The sequence below is a fragment of the Dama dama genome, chromosome 33 (genome assembly GCF_033118175.1).
Source record: "Dama dama isolate Ldn47 chromosome 33, ASM3311817v1, whole genome shotgun sequence".
NCBI classification, from domain to species: Eukaryota; Metazoa; Chordata; class Mammalia; order Artiodactyla; family Cervidae; genus Dama; species Dama dama.
The window spans coordinates 17,891,182-17,910,282 of NC_083713.1; the positions used below are offsets into that span (position 1 = coordinate 17,891,182).

General features: G+C 36.4%; 1 protein-coding gene across 2 annotated transcripts in view; it reads left to right on the top strand.

Moving 5' to 3' along the window:
• Positions 1–19,101, top strand: part of PDE1A (phosphodiesterase 1A) — a 280,045-nt gene that overhangs the window by 203,797 nt on the left and 57,147 nt on the right. For both annotated transcript variants that reach the window (XM_061135146.1, XM_061135147.1), the window contains exons 5-8: positions 660–776; positions 1,616–1,756; positions 9,826–9,926; positions 15,380–15,505. In XM_061135146.1, the coding sequence (XP_060991129.1) occupies positions 660–776; positions 1,616–1,756; positions 9,826–9,926; positions 15,380–15,505 (485 nt within the window). The remainder of the gene's footprint in view (positions 1–659; positions 777–1,615; positions 1,757–9,825; positions 9,927–15,379; positions 15,506–19,101) is intronic.

Sequence of the window (19,101 nt, forward strand, 5' to 3'; positions counted from 1 at the left end):
CCTGATGGGAAGAGCTGACTCATTGGAAAAGACCCTGATGCTGGGAGGGATTGGGGCAGGAGAAGAAGGGGACAAGAGAGGATGAGATGGCTGGATGGCATCACTGACTCAATGTACATGAGTTTGAGTAAACTCTGGGAGTTGGTGATGGACAGGGAGGTCTGGCTGTTGCGATTCATGGGGTCGCAAAGAGTCGGACACGACTGAGCGACAGAATGAACTAAATTGAAAAGGCAGACGTTCAAGCAGTATAGTAGGTGTGTGGGTGGGGAAGGTAAATCGGGGTCATCTTCCCTCTATCCCTCAATTACATCACCCACATAACCTGGAATTCTACCTTAAAATTAGGCCCACTTTGGGAAAATAATTTATGGCTTTCATCTGGAGAGAGACTAAGAATAAGGGAGTTATAGTTTATTATATCAAATTGGATAACCTTGGGGTTAAGGGGGAGAACTTAAGTATACAGACTTCACTGTTGTGGATCCATAGACACTGTGTCCCTGTCATATCAGATGCTGGTGAAAGTAAAGTCTGATGTGCTGAATTGAAATCTGACCTGCTGGATGTATAATTCCTGATCTTTCTAAGAATTTTTCATAGAAAGAAACAAAACCACATGATGTTGTCATATAAAATGTTTACTTTTTTTCCTACAGGATGTTGATAAATGGTCTTTTGATGTATTTGCCTTGAATGAAGCAAGTGGAGAACATAGTCTGAAATTTATGATTTATGAACTATTCACCAGATATGATCTTATCAACCGTTTCAAGGTCAGAAACGTGAAACAAAAGTAAAATGCTCTTAGAATGAGTTATCTGTATGAGAGTGTAAATGCAAAACATTGACTCATTAATCAATTCATCTAAAAATGTTTTTGGGTTGGCAGATCACAGAACTGTGGGGATGAGTTCACCACATGATATGGCTATTCTCCACAAATCACTGATATTTCTTATTTCCACTGTGGTATCATAAAGCCATGATAGCATCATTGCAACAAGATATGAATGTCACCTTGAATTACTCATGGAACACTCGTGTACACATTGGAATCTGTGTCTTAAAGAAATATGAGTTTCCTAAAATGCCAAATGAACCGTTTCTGGCAGCTTTTCTTAAAATGAAAGGGCTTCTAATTAACTTCACTTAGACCTATCTCAGCCACAAATTTGATTCAGATTTCTCAGTGTGTATCTATGGAGTCATGATATTTTTTAGAGTTAGAAGTTACTGGGAGGTCATTTATTTTAACCTCCTTGAATTACTGGTATAAAAACTAGATTTTACCAGTTGTAATTGGAAAAGTTTATGCCTTTAAAAACTAACCTTCTTATTTGACTCTAGAAGATATAAAAATTTAAAGATTGCTATATGGTTAAGACTGTTATTTCGTCTATCTTAATTAAACATCTGGGGGTTATAATTCTCATCAGCATTGAAAACTGACAGATTAATGAACTGTTTTCTTGGAACAATCCACATTTAACTTTAAGAAACTACTGCCCACATCTGACTCACTGATGTGTCCCATCCCAAGCATCTTTATGCTCATGTTAATTTACTGCCACTCTTTTGGTCAAAATATAATCATAATTATTACTTTCTGCAGATTCCTGTTTCTTGCCTAATTGCCTTTGCAGAAGCTCTAGAAGTTGGTTACAGCAAGTACAAAAATCCATACCACAATTTGATTCATGCAGCTGATGTCACTCAAACTGTGCATTACATAATGCTTCATACAGGTATCATGGTAAGAAAGTCTTTGTGATTGAAGTTTGTTAGTTTGCAACATCTAATCCCATTCCCTTCTCATTGTTTCTTTATTACTCATAAAAATATTATAAGTAACTATCTTCTGGATTTTTGAGGGTTAACAAATTATCTATAATATACATTTTTCAAAAAATATTTTAATTCAGTGAAAAAAGATCTCCAGAAGCAAGTGAAAATATACTGCAAATTCTTCAAAATTTGGACCATATGACATTTTTCATTTGTAAATTCCTGTGGCTCAGATAGATGGTAAAGAATCCACCTGCAACACAGGAGACCAGGATTCAATCTGTGGGTCGGGAAGTTCCCCTGGAGAAGGGAATCATAACCCACTCCAGTATTCTTGCCTGGAGAATTCCATGGACAGAGGATCCTGGCAAGCTACCTACTGTCTATGGTGTTGCAAAGGGTCAAACATGACTGAGCGACTAACATTCACTCACTCACTTTCCCCATAGGAATCAACTCCCAGAAAAGTGACCTAGAAAAAAAGCCTGTGGAATAAAAGTTAGTTGTAGTGCTCTTCCCTCATTTCATTAACCAGGCTGACCTCACTAGCTTTTTCTCTTCTACATGCTTGTATCACCAATTACAATCAAATCCTAATAGATATTTTTGTAAATTATTCATGTGGATTTTCCCAAATTCTTCTTCTTCCTCTTTGCATCTGAATGGATCAGTTGATGACTGGATAAGTGGTTCAGCAGTGCAAATCCTGGGGCAACGAGTATATGATGGGAAGTCTGAGACGGCCTGGAATTCCTGTAATGTCTCAGAGCATAGGATGACTTCCAAGAGATAAAAAGGGAAGGGCAGTCCTTCCTTCTGAAGGTTCCAAACTGGGAGGGGTTCATCCCAGGGTATGAGTCATTGTTGAGATCCCCAACATCTAAGTGCATTTTTGAATTCTCATGTGTTGACCTATGTGAAGCAATACCATAAAACACATATAAGTAAAATAAGTAGAATGGTCTAGCAAACCCTATAACATACATTGCCTACCTGTTTAGATTTCAGACATCATGTCCTTTTTATTGGTATGGGTCATTGGCATTCAGAGCTATATGACTAGTACTCCTCCATATTTCTGCCCCAGAGACTGTATTCCTTACCTAGTGCCATACAAAACCCTTACAGATACAATATGGAGACCTGAAGATCTTGAAAACTTATAACAGGTACATGATTCTCCAAGTTTACTGTATACCCGTGTGTTATATGCATTTCCTCCCAAGAATCCAGTGTGTTATTTACTACATGAGACCCCTTTGCTATGATTTGTCAAAAGGTGCCTCACACAATGACTAAAAAATGATCTATTTTACTTCTCCATCTTTTTTTTGCCTCCTAAATATTACAGATACATCAATGCTTTGGGCTCAGATTCCACTCCTGCCCAGTGTTTCAATGATCTGTTTCTTCAAAACAAACTACTCTAAACCTCAATGACTTATAACAATAATTTATCATATTTCTCAAGGGTTGTTGGTTAGAAGAGTCCCAAACAGAAGGTTCTCACTTGGGGTCTCTCATGTGATTGTGACCAGCTAGCAACTGTGGACACAGATATCTGAAGACATCACTCGGCAGGCATCTACAGTGGTTCAGTCATATGGCTGGCAGTTGACAATGGCTAGTAGCTGGAAGCTCAGCTGGGCTTTTAATGAAGAAATTTTTTGGAATATCACTGCCAATTCAATAGAAATTTTCATTATATTGACAGGATCAGCAAGTAATATAACTGCTTTGGAGTTAAGGCCTACTTTGGAAGAGGCAAAAATCAAAAACCTTTGCTGATGCAGTAGCAAGATTCTCTTGTAACCTTCTAGAAGGCTGAATTATATGTAATTGTACCTTTGTATTCTCTTTTTAAGTTGTAAATATATATATCACTCAGCTAAGGCATAAATGTGCCCAATGAGCCAAATCAAATGTAGTCGTGGTTGGACGTGGTCCTTGGTTGAAGTTTACTCATCATTCATTTGACACTTAAAAGGAAGAAGCAGGTAGAAACAAATATTCAAAGATATAGCTTTAAAATATTGTACAATTTTAAAAAGTAGTATATATGACTTTCTTTATATCTGTTTCTCTTCCCAGCATATGTACATATGCATACACACATACACACAGATTCTTTTAAAGCTCCCATTGGTTTAATCAGACTTCATTGTCACAGCTGTTCCTTGAACTCTGTTTTCCCTGGGTTTTATATGCATGGCAATTAGTGTGAAAAACAGTGCCTCCTGACACCTGCACATGCTGTTACCCTGGGAAAAAATGCTGTAACATCTTCCTGGCTAGATCTGCTTGCTTTTTCCTTTCTAAGGCCTTGGTCTTGAATCTGATAGTGAGGTGGTTTTCATTTTACATGTTTAGCATTTCTTCTTTTCTGAATCCTGTGGCATTGAAAGGTTAACTGAAAAATGAAATATTTAAGTGTTAGTTTGAAATGGAAACTGAACTAATTACGTTTCCTCAGAACAAAATAGAATGGAAAAGCTCTGCCTGCTTTGGTATAAAAATATCAGCTTTAATTATGAAGTATGAGGAGAAGATATATGCCATTCAGGGTGGTAGGTAACCAGGATGTTGTTCTAAAATACATTTTTTTGCTTAAGTACTACAATGTAAAGGCAACCAAATAAAAGTCTCCTTGTTCAGCTTTGGAATCTCCGTGCTGAACGTGACATTAAACAAATGAGGGATGCTATATTAGCGGGCAAATAGAGAAATTCAAACCCACAATGTGAGTTTACCCTCAGACTTGAAAGGAAGGCTTGTTCCAGAATCTAACAAGCTATTCCAACTTCTCTGGGAGATGGGAAATCTGGCCCAGCCTGGCATGACTCTTAGAAAGTTTAAATTGTTAGTAAAGATGACATAGTCACTTTTTGAGATACTAACCGATAAATATAACTTTACTATACTATAGCATGTTTGGTTTAGAAACTTATTTCTAAATTCATCCTTTAACAAGAAAAGTGTCGATGGACTCCATTCTTACCCCTTAGCTTGGCCATTACAAAAATAGTTGAGGGGAGACTGTCAGTGTTGTCTAGGATCAGGAAAATACATTTAAACGATTGCAAAATTTTATGATTGATGATGAGAGGAAAAGCAAAATGAATTTTCAGTGTATTGACTATTTTGTCAAAACTAGGTTATACTACCAGCTCAATGGTTTTTTATAAGGTATTTTTAGAAGTATTTTAGATTTAAAAAAAAGTGGTAGAAGTTGAGTATTAATTTTCACACATATGAATGTATTGGTTCTTTGAAACAAACAAACAAAAAAAGCCTTATAGAAATATGCATTTAGCCGAAGACCCAAAGATTTGATATGGTGAAGACAGGGTCACTTACATTACTGTTTTAGCCAATGCCCTGCTGTTTCAGAATGGTCTTATCGGCATGACGTTTATGGAGCACTCCAGTAGCAGCCTAATACTTACTGTCAGGCGAGTGGTGCAGCCTGTTAGCTGCAAAATGTTCACAGGACCATTGCCTGAAAAGGATTGTAATGAAGCCACTGTCCTTCAGTTTGTTAGTGTCATATTGGGATGCTCTCAGGCCTGGAGTAGGCAGTGCAGAGCTGATAAGACAGCTGACCCACTGTCTCCCTCCGTCTCCTTTTCTCACTTAATTAACTTGTTGCTCTGTGCAAGGTGACAGGGGCGTGTGGTAGCTTGAGCTATTTGCTAAAGATCAAATGCTTCACTGTGTACTGCCAACCCACTTCCAAGTGACTCTTCGAATATGAAACCATCTGAGGGCCTTGGCAAGAGAACACTTATTTTTGAGGGCTCCTGGCATTGCGTTCTCTCTGATACTGAGTCGAAGAGAAGTAACTTGAAAACTATTCCTTTGGAACTTGTGGTCCACTTACTACACCCAGAAATAGCCCCTCATACTGTGAAACTACTCAATTTTTCTCCAGTCTACAAAAATTTGCCACTATGTCTCTATTCTACAAACTACATGGAAATTCTCTTCTTGTAAATGACTTCCAATACAACAGTGTTTGGAAGAGTGAACACAGTGTGGGCTTTCAAGGCAAGCAGATATTGATTTCAAACCTAACTTCCCCACTACCTAACTTCCCTGCTGTCTACTCTGTTCCCTTGTCACTAAAATGTGGTTTAATAATCCCGACCACCTGGTAGTATGACAGTGAGGCATAATGATATCATATGTGTAAACCTAACCTAGTTACTGAAACGTAACAGCAATTAGTAAGAAATATTATCAATTTATTACACTATATATTAACTTATATGTATTATGTATTAATACTATTATACTCACTTTCCACATTGGGTTAGTTATAGCAAACTAACTCAGTCTATTCAAAGGGATAGAGAAAAAAGGTTCAAAACTACCTATATTGTAAGGGGTTATTAATTGTGCTTTTTTAGATATACCAGGAACCAACAGGTTAGTGTGACTTTCTAACCTAAAATTCTCCCAGCCTTATACACACACACATACATATACATTCTCTCTTGTATACACGCACACACACAAAATAATTCAGATATGAAAATTACATCATAAGTCTTAAAGCTTTGTTAGCTTCCCTATCCATCAGTGTATCCAGTTAAATTATCTAGAAATTCTGTGTTTGAAACCTTAGAAGAATATATTTAACATATTACTCCCTTAAATAATGAAGGCTATTGTCATCCACAGAAAGAAGGAACACTGTGATCTGTTGAAAGAACAGAAATTTTGGAATCAGACAGATACAGTTTGAATTCTTGCCCTGCCATTTGAAAGCTATGTGACCTTCTGCAGATTGATTCACTTCTTTAGGATTTGGCTGTGTTATCTGCCAAATGAGGTTTAAAACATTTACCTTATAAATGGTAAATAGGGTGATTATAAAAATGAAATGAAACCATCTGCCTAAAATGTCCAATTAATGTTAGTTCCTTCTCCTTTCTTTCCATCAACACTGTACATGGTGTTAATGACAGTTAATACCTTTCTGTAGTGTAATTTGAGGACTTTACAAGTAAGTCTACCTGAGCGCTTCTTTAGGCAAAATGCAGTTTAGATGAAGCACAATATCTACACTCCTCATGACTCTTCATTTTAACTCTTATTTTCTGTCCATTAGGAATAAGAAGAACTTGGGTTATGTACTGACCTCTGTTCTGGTTGGGAAGAGTGATATGATTCAGGTGTATTCTCTGTGACTTGTCCTCATGAGTCATTTACAAAATCCTTGAATTTAAGCAACCATTTTCTGAGTTAGAATTCTCATTTGACACCAGTATAAAATAAATTTTCAACTAAGAAGATAAAAATTAGCCCCCAGCTCTACTTTCACTAATATGAAATAGATGTATTTTTCAATTAAATGTGAATGTTCAATGTTTCTCTCTTCCCAAACTAGTTTGTTATGTTAAATTTAATTGTTAAGATGGTAGTGTGACAAAAAACAAGATGAATTCATGAAAGAAGTACTGTTTATGGGAGGCAGAGATTAGTAAGACCAAAAACAGGAAGCATATGTATAATCAATTTAGACAACTAGGAAGATAACAATTTTAAATACTTTGATATAATCTATAACTAAAATTTATCTCTGATTTCCTAATTTAAGTTTTTTACAATGGCAACTTCATAGTCTCTGTTATCATAGTAGATATAAAATGTTGCTTTTAAAAATCACAGGTAAGTCTGTAAATCTTAAATATAACCAATAGGAAATATTTAAGAAAATGGGTGATTTTTTTCTCTAACAACAATTTTCTTTAATGAAACAATGGATTTCTGGGGGTTACAAAATTTGGTCCAACTTAAATTGCTATTCATTTCATGGTGTTTAATTCTATAGTCTCAATGGGGACATTGGAGGCTCAGTCCCAGTTCAGCCTGTAATATAAGCCTTTAATATGTCATTTCCTTTTAATGACTCACAATTAAATGCACCTATAAACACAGTGCAGCTAGTTATATCAACTCTCCTTGGTTCTGAATATCATTTCTGCTTCAGTCATCCAACTGTGAGGCATTTATTTTTGAATTGCAATCAGTAAAGATATGTTAGCTCACTATTATTTTCCAGATTCAATACCTTAAACGGTGTATTTAAGAAAATGAAAGTCAGTCAGTTGTGTCCGACTCTTTGAGACCCCATGGTCTATACAGTCCACGGAATTCTCTAGTCAGAATACTGGAGTGGGTAGCCTTTGCCTTCTCCAGAGGATCTTCCCAACCCAGGGATTGAACGCAGGTCTCCGCATTGCAAGTAGATTCTTTACCAGCTGAGCCACAAGGGAAGCCCATTTAAGGTAATAAGTTTGGTAAAATGTCATTTATTCTGTATTTACTATATGATAAGACTTGTGATAGGTGCCACACATATATATCAACTTTAAATTTCTTTTAAAGTCCACAGGGCAATGATCACTAATTCTCTTTTCATGGAAACTGTACCTGAGAGATTAAATAACTTATTTGCCTGGTTTCAAACCAGAATTCTCTGATTGCACAGTCTCTTTCCACCATTCCCTATTACTTCCTCCTAAAATTAAAACTGGTGAAATTCAATTCAACAGACAAATGTTAAGTTTCTACTATGTGCCAAATACCATGATGTGTTATATGAAAGAAGCAAAGATGAATAAGACTGTGCCTTTTGGCAACCATGAAACTCAACAGTGTCACCTCCACTGTTTGATTCATAGACTTACAGTGGCTTCTCCTTGACTTTTATCCAAAATCCTAAGTCATCAGTTCTACAAGGTAATCTATTGATTCTTTCCCATATTCCACCTTCTCTTTTCAGTCTCGCTTCACTTGACTCTCCAACAATATGGTATTATTAGCAGTGCAATTTCCATATAGGCCTCTACAGTACCATTCCGTATTTACTCTTTCTATTTAGAATCTCTCTGTTCTCAACCTTGCATTTAACTACCAATATTTGTCCATCCTTCATCCAAGATCCACTGCCACCAAATAGATGTCCTATCTACACCTTTATTCTGTGAGTTTTCATCAAGTATGCCTGTACTTTACATTGTATTTTTCTGCTACTTTGTGTAAAGCCTTTTCCATGTATATGGAATAAGACCATTAAGAGCAAGTTCCGTGTCATTTTGGATCTTCCGTTCCTGCCATCAGGTACTACCCACTTACAGCACTCTCCAATAGAACTTCCGTGGTTATGGAGGCATTTTCTGTCTGCACTGTTCTATAAGATAGCCACTTGCTACGATTGAACAATTGACATGTGGCTACTGTGACTGAAAAAGAGAACATAATTTTACTTATTTTTAATTTAAATAGTCACATGTGATTGTCATATTGAACCATGCAGTTAAAGTGTTACACAAAATGTGAGTGGTGAACAAACTATTGAATTACATAAATGAACTTATAAAAGTAGAGAAAATTTGTTAAACCATCCAATTGATAACAACAAAATATCAATGTATTTGAAGCAGTGCTTTGGATTTTATGTGAAAACATTTACTCTTTCATTGCTATTAAGTTTCACTGTATAGTCATAAAATAGATGTATTAAGAAGAGCAAGCAATAAACTCTTGGAAACTCTTCTAAATTTCTAAATATAAAACTTAAGTTCAGTTTCTCTAATGACCAAAGTAAACATTTTCAACTCTTTTCTCATAGTAAATTCTTCTACAAAAGTTGAGCTAAAAGACATTTTAATATTGTATATGTTAAAAATTACTAAACTCTAAATGATTTCATTAGCACCCAAATTGGTAAGGCTGTAAATTCAAAATCCATTTAGAACTTACCTTTTAAATGATAAAATATTACCATTTTTTCCAATTAACAAGGAAAATTACAATGTCTTGATTTTTAACTTACAAGTCATTAAACAATCATCAACCTTGTGAAGCATCCACTATGTACAGTTAATGGAGATGAAACAGGGAAAATTATTTAAACTTCATAAAAAGAATTTTATAGAATGATTTATACTCTGTGCAATAAAGCTTTCTGTAGAAAGACGACACTGATTCTACTTTTTGATGTGATGGAATCTTTCCTTAATTTAATAGCACTGGCTGACTGAACTGGAAATTTTAGCAATGGTCTTTGCCGCTGCCATTCATGACTATGAACATACAGGGACTACAAACAATTTTCATATTCAGACAAGGTAAGGCAAAGGATTAACTTTTCTAAGTTAAAATTTGACATTTGTTTTTCTGAGTATTACTTATTCTTTAAGAGGATTTCAAAATAATAATGAAGATGTCTAAAAAAATGAATTTAATAGATTTTAGCAAAATGCCTTAAGCTGCAAACACTTCAGTCAGTTCCTATTTATCAAGAATCTTGTATTTTTTGGTGGCATATTTAGCAATTTAAAGAACATAAAATCACATAAGATAGTTTTTCTCTGCCCAGAACTTACGTTAAACTGTCACACAAGTCAGACATTTATTCCCTGGAACAAATCTTGCATCATTTGTTTGATATCAGTTTGTCAGTTTCATGTCAAGGCATCAGTTTGGTGTCATTATGTATTTGAAAGCCATGAAAACTTATTTTTGAAAAAAAAATCTAAAAATAAAAGAAATCTTATTTACAGGTTAATAAGAAATGTTAAATTTAAAACAATGAGAAAATTGGATTTTTAATTGTGGTGATAATGGTAGTTATTAGAATCAAAATACCAGAGTAGAGGAGCATTAGTTGGTTAAGGCTGTCACACAATACTACAGTTTGGGTGGTTTAAATAACAGACATTGTCTCAAAGTCCTAAAGACCAAACATGCAAAATCAAAGTGTAAGCAAGTTTGATTTCTTCTGAGGCCTCTCCCCTAGGCTTCCAGATGGCTGACTTCTTGCTGTGTCCTCAGTGACCTTTTTTCTTGCTTGAGCATACCTTGGGGTCTCTTCCTGGTCTTACAAGGACATCAGTATATTGGATCAGGGCTCCACCCTTATGACCTCTTTTAACATTAGCTATGTCTTTGAAGGCCTTAGCTTCAAATGCAGTCACATTCTAAGGTACTGGGGTTAGGATTATAAACCTATAAATTTTGGGGAACTCATTCAATCCTTAATAGAAAGGGGCTTTAAGCTCTTTCTGGTTGCAAAAAGATCTCATTGCTTGAGAGGCAAAATTTGGTCCAGGACCATCAGGATTCGATTCACTTGTATACATGGGATCCTGAATTTCTGTGTCTTCCACTGGTCAGAGATGCTTAAGATGGAGATGTAAGGTAAGAGACTGATTTCATTCTGGAATTACTGTAGAGCTCTCTTCTTATTGGGGGAAAACTAAGCTAAGTTATTTTTTGTTGTTTATTTTTAACTCCTAGAGTAGATTTAGATTTACATAAAAATTTAACAGAAAGTACAGAGATCCCATATACTCCTTCCCCATCCCCACAGTTTCACCTGTTTTTAACATCCTACCTCAGGTGTGGTACAGTTGTTACAACTGATGAACCAATATTGATACATTATTTTTAGCTAAAATCTATAGCCTACATTTGGAGAAGGAAATGGCAACCCACTTCAGTATTCTTGCGTGGAGAATCCTGTGGACAGAGGAGCCTGACGGGCTGCTGTCCATAGGGTCGCACGAAGTCGGACACAACTGAAGTGACTTAGCATGTATACATAGCCTACATTACAGTTTACTGCTTGTGTTATACATTTTATGAGCTTTACAAATGTATAATGACAAGTATCTACTATTACAGTATCGTCCATAATAGTTTCACTGCCCTAAAAGTCCTCTGTGCTTCATCCTTTCATTCCAGCCTCCCTCCTTCCTGCTTTAACCACTGCAGTCCCTGATCTTGTTAAGGTCTCCAGTTTTGCCTTCTCCAAAATGTTATCTAGTTGAAATAATACAGTATAAAGCCTTTTCAAACTGGTTTCTTCCACTTAACAATATGCATTTAAGGTTCCTCTATGTCTTTTCATGAGTTAATAGCTCATTTCTTTTCATTACTGAATAATATTCCTGTGTGTGGATGTCCCAGAGTTCACTTATTTAACTCCTGAAGGGTATCTTGGTTTCCTCTAAATTTTAGAGTTTATTTAAATGTTCATGTGCAGATTTTTGTGTGGTCTTTTTTTGTGCAGTTTTTTAACAGCAATATTTTTAAAACTGACTTCCTAGCTATAGGAATTTGTTGTTTTTATGTGGGGAGCATAGATACATTAAAATACTTGGCATTTTAGAGCTTCAAGGGATTCTACAGTGACCGAGATCCACACTCTATAACCTCTGGTCTAATCCTCACAGTCTAAGAAGAGACAGCAAAGATCTCAAAAGGAGGAAATTACCTAACTACATGCACATAGTCGCCTGATGGCAGTAGCAGGGCTGAGACACTGAGATGAGGGATACTTGCTCTCAACCCAGTGTACTTAATGTAACTCTGCTCCCATGGCCAAAGACAGACATGTAACGGTCATAGTCTTTTATAACCTTCAGTGGGTGGACTTCAGAATTATGGCCCCTTGACAGAAACAGAAGAGTTGGAATTCAGGCAATGAAATGTTGGAGAAAGCATTCTGTGTACCCCTAGAGTCTCCCAGATTAAAAGAGCATGAAGTGAACAGGAAGGCCTTGAAGTCTGGTTGGGCAGCAAGAATGTTACTAACCTAACATTTATAGCATATGGAGATGTCGTGTTTTCATTTGTGTTAAACATCAAAGGAAAGGGAAACTATGCTGATCATTTTTGCTTAGCAAAGACTCTTCTACATCCACTAAATTCATAAGTGGGATTTTAAAGACAGCTCATTACTGAGCTGGGCCCTGAGTAGGGTCACAGTTTGGGGAATTAGAGAAGGGAGCAAGTGATTTGTTTCCTAAAAATATTTCTTGCTCTTTCTACTTTGAAAAGTAAAGGCAATGGACTGGCCTCCAGCAGCAGTATAAATGATCATTCCTAGCTTTCTCCTTTTATCATTGATTTACAACTGGATGAAGATTCATAACTTATACTTTAGACAGCAGAGAAGAAAAGTAGATGGCGAAAAAGGAGGAGGAAGAAGAGAAGGAGAAAGAGGAGAGGGAGGAGGAAGATGAAGAATACACTTTTCTCCATTTTATATTAAGAAGCTTTGTATTAAAAGTGAGGGAAAGGTCTAGTATTTTATTTATTTTCTTATAAATTTTCTATTAAGATCAATTATTTAATGGATTAATTCTATAAGAACTTGAACATTTTATGAACAAAAAGATCGCAGTGATCACAGATGCATCAATATGATGTGCTTTTAGAAGCTCTATTGGCTTTACACTTTGTCCAAATATATATTGGTCTTATGTTACTGATATTAATAATTTGTATTTTTTATTATTCTTTGTTACTTGGATTTAGAGTTGCTTTTCTAATATGGAAAACTATTTACTAGATGATGCAAAATGTCTGAAAAATAATTTAAAACATGGTGCAAGGCTAGATTTGAGTTCAACACAGCCATTGTAAGCCATAGAAATCTTTGAAAGTGTAAATAAATAGAGATAATTTCCTCTTTGTGAAAAGCAAATGCTAAGCGACATGTTACCATGGACACTGAGTATTGCTTAGAATTCTGTTCTTTCCATAGCAGTCAGAGATTATCTCAAACATTAAAACCATTCTGTATTCTCAGCATCTTGTTGGATTTATGAGACAAAATCACATACACTTTGCTGTAATTAAATCTGATTAAAAAACACATCTTTACTTGTTGCTGAAAGGCAGAAATAGTGATGTTTAGATCCATATTATACAATAAACTTGACAAAACTGCCATGGCTAAATCTGAGATTGTATGATACAAAATATGTGATTTGCAAATCACAGTTTTACCCATGATCTCAGCAAATTTCTGAAGATACTTGCACAAAATATATTTAATTTTCTCTAAAAGGATAGCATATATGTGTTCCTAGTTCACTTTTCTGTATATTGAGCTATGATTATTGTAATAAAATTTAAAAGGAAATGACCTATTAGGGACCAGAATAGTTACTTCCTCTTTTGTTTCCAGAACTATTATAAAAGTGGAATAACATATGCAGTTAGCTAATGGCATTTATCACCTCCCCCCAATAGATTTCCTTTTAAATTTGATCTTTAACAAAGAAGCAAATGCAATACAATGGAGCAAAGATAGTCTCTTCAACAAATGGTGCCAGACAACTAGACAGCCACATTAAAAAAAAAAAAAAAAGAATCCAGACACAAACCTTATATTGTTCACAGAAATTAATTTAAGATGAATAATAGACCTAAATGTAAAATGAAAAACTCTAAAACTCCTAGAAAATAACATAGGAGAAAATCTAGATGATCTTAGGTATAGCAAGAGAGTTACAAGATTAGCCAGAATAGGAGAAAATGTTTTCAAAAGGTACATATGATAAAAAGACTATTGTACAAAACATATAAAAACCTCTTAAAAGTCAACAATAAGAAAACAGCCTGATTTTTAAAATGCTCCTTACAGACACTTCACCAAAAAAGATACACAGATGACAAATTAGCTTATGAAAAGATTCTCCATATTATATGTCATCAGGGATATGCAAATTAAACAATGAGATATCACTATACATCTATTAGAAAAGCTAAAATCCAGAACATTGGCACACCAAACACTAGTGAAGATGTGAATCAACAGGAACTCTCAGGCGTTACTGATGGGAATGAAAATGGTACAACCATACTGGAAGACAGTTTGGTAGTTTCTTATGAAACTAAATATATTCTCACTATATGAGCTGATAATTACTCTCCTTGGTATTTATCCAAAAGAGCTGAAAACTTATGTACACATGAAAACCTGCACATGGGTATTTATAGCAGCTTTGTTCATAATTGCCAAAACTTGAAAGCTACTAACATGCCATTTAGCAGGTGAGTGGATAAATAAACTGTGTTACACCTAAATAATGTAATATTATTTAGTGCTCAGAAGAATTGAGCTATCAAGCCATGAAAAGATATGAAGGTAGCTTACATGCATACTAAAAGGTACAAGAATCCAATCTGAAAAGACTACATAGAGTCATATGATATTCTGTAAAAGGCAAAACTGTGAAGACAATAAAAAGACCAGTGGTTGCCAGGTATTAAGGGAATGGGAAGGGAAGTCTGAATTGGCAGATCACAAAGGATTTCTAGGGCAGTGAAAGTACTCAGTATAATACATTAATGGTAGATACATGTCATTGTACATTAGTCCAATCCCATAAAATTTATACCACTAAGAGTAAACCCTTAATGTAAACTATGGTCTCTGATAACTATGTTTAATGTAGGTTCATCAGTTCTAATAAACGTACCTCTGTGGTTGGGAATGTTAATAATGGGGGAGGCTATGCATGTGTGGCTCCAAGGGGTATATGGCAAGTGTCTGTACATTCTGCTCAATTTTGTTGTAAAACTAAAATTGCTCTAAAAGATAGTCTGTTTTTTAAAATTGTTATACAGTTAAAAAAAAAAAGGAAACTAAGTACCTCTGTAAATATAGGTGTTCAATTATTGGATTTTTACTGATATTATTACACCTTATGACTTGGGTATTTTTAATAGATACTCATGAGGTCTGAAGAAATCCTCTAGTAGGCATTTTGATTTTATTTCTTAGGTCAGATGTTGCCATTTTGTATAACGATCGCTCTGTCCTTGAAAATCATCATGTGAGTGCAGCTTATCGACTTATGCAAGAAGAAGAAATGAATGTCCTGATAAATTTATCCAAAGATGACTGGAGGTGAGTTTCAGAGGAAATATAGAGGAAATTTAATTTCAGGGAAAATGTTATGTGATTTAATGTGAAGAAAACAGATGAAAGTCAATCCTTTAATCACAAAACAAACTAAATTCCTCTTGATTGGAAGATTAGTACTGGAAGGCTATTCAGGAACAAGGCCCTGTAGATGGAGCTGAACTATTTCAAGGCCAATTCAACATCTATATGCATCATAACCAATCTATAAGACCACATAACACCTTAAGATACATAATTACATACTCCTTGAAATAGTGCTAAAGTGCTTAGTCACTCAGTCATGTCCAACTCTTTATGATCACATTAACTGTAGGCCCCCAGGCTCCTCTGTCCATGGAATTCTCCAGGCAAGAATTGTAGAGTGGGTAGCCATTCCCTTCTTTAGTGGATCTTCCTGATCTGGGGATGAAACCCACGTCTCCTGCATCTCCTGCATCACAGGCTGATTCTTTACCATCTGAGTCACCAGGAAAGCCCTCCTTGGAATGGAGTTCTGCTCAATTGTATCAATATGTGGTCTTACATTAATTCAGAATTTTTGTGTCTGATTCCTTCATATATTAATTTTTTGTACACGGATATGAGCTTTTCTGAAAAACAAAAATTCGCTACTTGGGGAAAAAACTACAAATATGCTAAAATGACCTAGATGCAGAGGGTAATCTTAAATATTTTCCAAACCATTTGTATTGTTAAAAAAAATTTACATGAAAAGTTATTGCTTATTGGCATGCAGAAGAAAATAAGATGTATCCCTCCTACTCAGCATAACATTTGCTCCTTTTCTCTTGATCCTCTGGTCATCATTATCCCCTTCCTTTACTGTAGGATTGCCAGATATATCAAATAAAAATAAAAGACATACAATTAAGTGTAAATTTCAGATAAACACAGATTTTTTTAGTGTAAGTACATCCCTAGTTAGCTTTATGGTGGGATTAATGGTGACCTCCTCCAAGAGGGCTTATGGCATACCCAAGTCTGCTGCACCCAGAGCCCCTGCCCCTGGGGCAGTCCACTGATGACCCACACCTCCACAGGAGATGCTCAAACACAGTTCTGTCTCAGTCTCTGTGGGGTCCCTGGGTCCTGGTGCACACAAGGTTTGTTTGAGCCCTCTCAGCGTCTCTGTTGGGAATGCAGTTTGATTCTAAATGTGAATTCCCCTTCCTACCGCCTTGCTGGGGCTCCTCCTTTGCCCTTGGACATGGGATATCTCCTCACAGCTGCTGCAGCATCTACTGTCTTACTGGGGATTCTCTGACCTTGGATGTGGGGTATCTCCTCATGACTGGTCCAGCGAAGCACAGCCGCCACCCCTGACCTTGGATGTGGGGTATCTCTTCACAGCCGCCACTCCTGACCTTGGACATGGGGTATCTCCTTTCCACACAAAACTGTGATCAATAGGCTGTAAACATGCTCCTTAAGTTCCTTGGCTACATCCTTCAGGTCGCCCAGGACTAATTCCAGATCCTCCGTGATGATCTTGATCTGTTCCTTCACCTTGGTTTACTTTGGGTTCCAACAAATTTTGGGGGGGCTCCAAAATCACTGCAGATGGTGACTGCAGCCATGAAATTAGAAGACACTTGCTCTTTGGAAGAAAAGTTATGACCAATCTAGACAGCATATTAAAAAGCAGAGACACTACTTTGCCAACAAAGGTCTGTCTAGTCAAGGCCATGGTTTTTCCAGTAGTCACGTATGGATGTGAAAGTTGGATTATAAAGAAAGCTGAGTGCAGAAGAATTGATGCTTTTGAACTGTGGTGTTGGAGAAGACTCTTGAGAGTCCCTTGGACTGCAAGGAGATCCAACCAGTCCTGAATATGCATTGGAAGGACTGATGCTGAAGCTGAAACGCCAATACTTTGGTCACCTGATTTGAAGAGCTGACTCATTGGAAAAGACCCTGATGCTGGGAAAGATTGAAGGCAGGAGGAGAAGGGGATGACAGAGGATGAGATGGTTGGATGGCATCACCTACTCAATAGACATGAGTTTGAGTAAACTCTGGGAGTTGGTGATGGGCAGGGAGGCCTGGCATCCTGCAGTCCATGGGGTCGCAAAAAGTCGGCCACGACTGAGTGATTGAACTGAACTGACATCCCTAGTATTCTGTGACCTACTTATATTTTTTAAAAAGCCTTTATCTTTAACAAAGATCTCGTTAAATCAGTTAATGTGCTGAAAAAAATCCAATTCAGATGCAAACATCAAAGGTTTGTTTGTTTTTTAATTTAAATCAAGCTAAAAGGAAATGTCCAAAGGAGTAACCTGGGATTAAGATCTGCTTTAAAATAAAGAAATAAGAGGTTAATTTAGAATTTAAAAGAAGCCCTAATTTCCCATGGTTATTTTTTCAAATATTCAAACTTTCTGGATTTTCAAGGCCAGGAAAAACATGGGCTCACTTTTACAGACATAGAAAAAGCTCTAATGTGGGAGGAAAGAAGCATTTTGTTTTGGGAACCCAGTTCAGGTCTTACATTTCATTCCACAGGAAACATAGCCCAGTTGGGTCACCAACCTAGGAAGGCCAGGATCTAATCATAAAAGGCGCCACTGTTGGGTATGTGGAAAATAGAAGGGTAAGGGTAGAATCAGGTGCAGAGTTGGTTCCTAAGGTCGCAGAGATTGACTATTTCCATCTAGAATATTAATTTATTGCTTCATCAGTGATTATCCTTCCCAGAGGTTATATTTGCATTATTAATTTTTGTTATTCCTTTGAATTAACCCTCTTCTCTAAGTTGATTCTGTTGCTGTTTCAGTGTGATATTTTTCTATTACAGTTTTTTCTTTAACGTCTTTATTATTTATTCTAATAGTTTGCTCCTGTAATATTTTATATTTTTGTACAGTAACAAGTAGCTTAGTGTACAAAACATCCTAACTGAATGGTTTTATAAATTTTTTTTTTTTTTTTGGCCATGCCACACAGCTTAGGGGATCATAGTTCCCCCACAAGGGATTGAACCTGTGGCCCTGGCAATAAGCGTACCAAGTCCTAACAACTGGACTGCCAGGAAGCTTCCAAATTTGTTTAACAAATACCATAATATTGTTACCGGGTCCAAGCTTTCTCTGTTTGCTGCACAATAGGCCAATGAATCCTAGAGACAGATGTTGAGGCAAGGAGGAGACTTTAATTGGGGAGCAGGCAGACAGAGAAGATGGTAGGCTAGCAGCCATCTTATTGGTGTCTGGATGCCAGGTTCTTTTTATAGATTAAAGGTGAGGGGAGGTGAGAAATCAAAGTGAAATGGCTATTAATGTTGCAAACATCTCCTAGAATGGCAAACCTCAGGCAGGGAATGTGTTAATTTCTTCCTTCCTGCCACCCATGGTGGACAGGGTTGTGAACAAAGGCACTTCAGTTTATCAGTCAGGCAGAGGGGCAAGATTCTCTGAGGCAAACCATTGTGTATGATTATAATAACAAAAGCAATGAAAAACAAATCAAAGAGACAGTTCCAACACGGAGTCAGAATTGGCCTCCTCCCTGCAGCAATATCACATGATTTATGAGTTGACTTATATATGATTTATGATATGGTAGAATTTAATAAATCC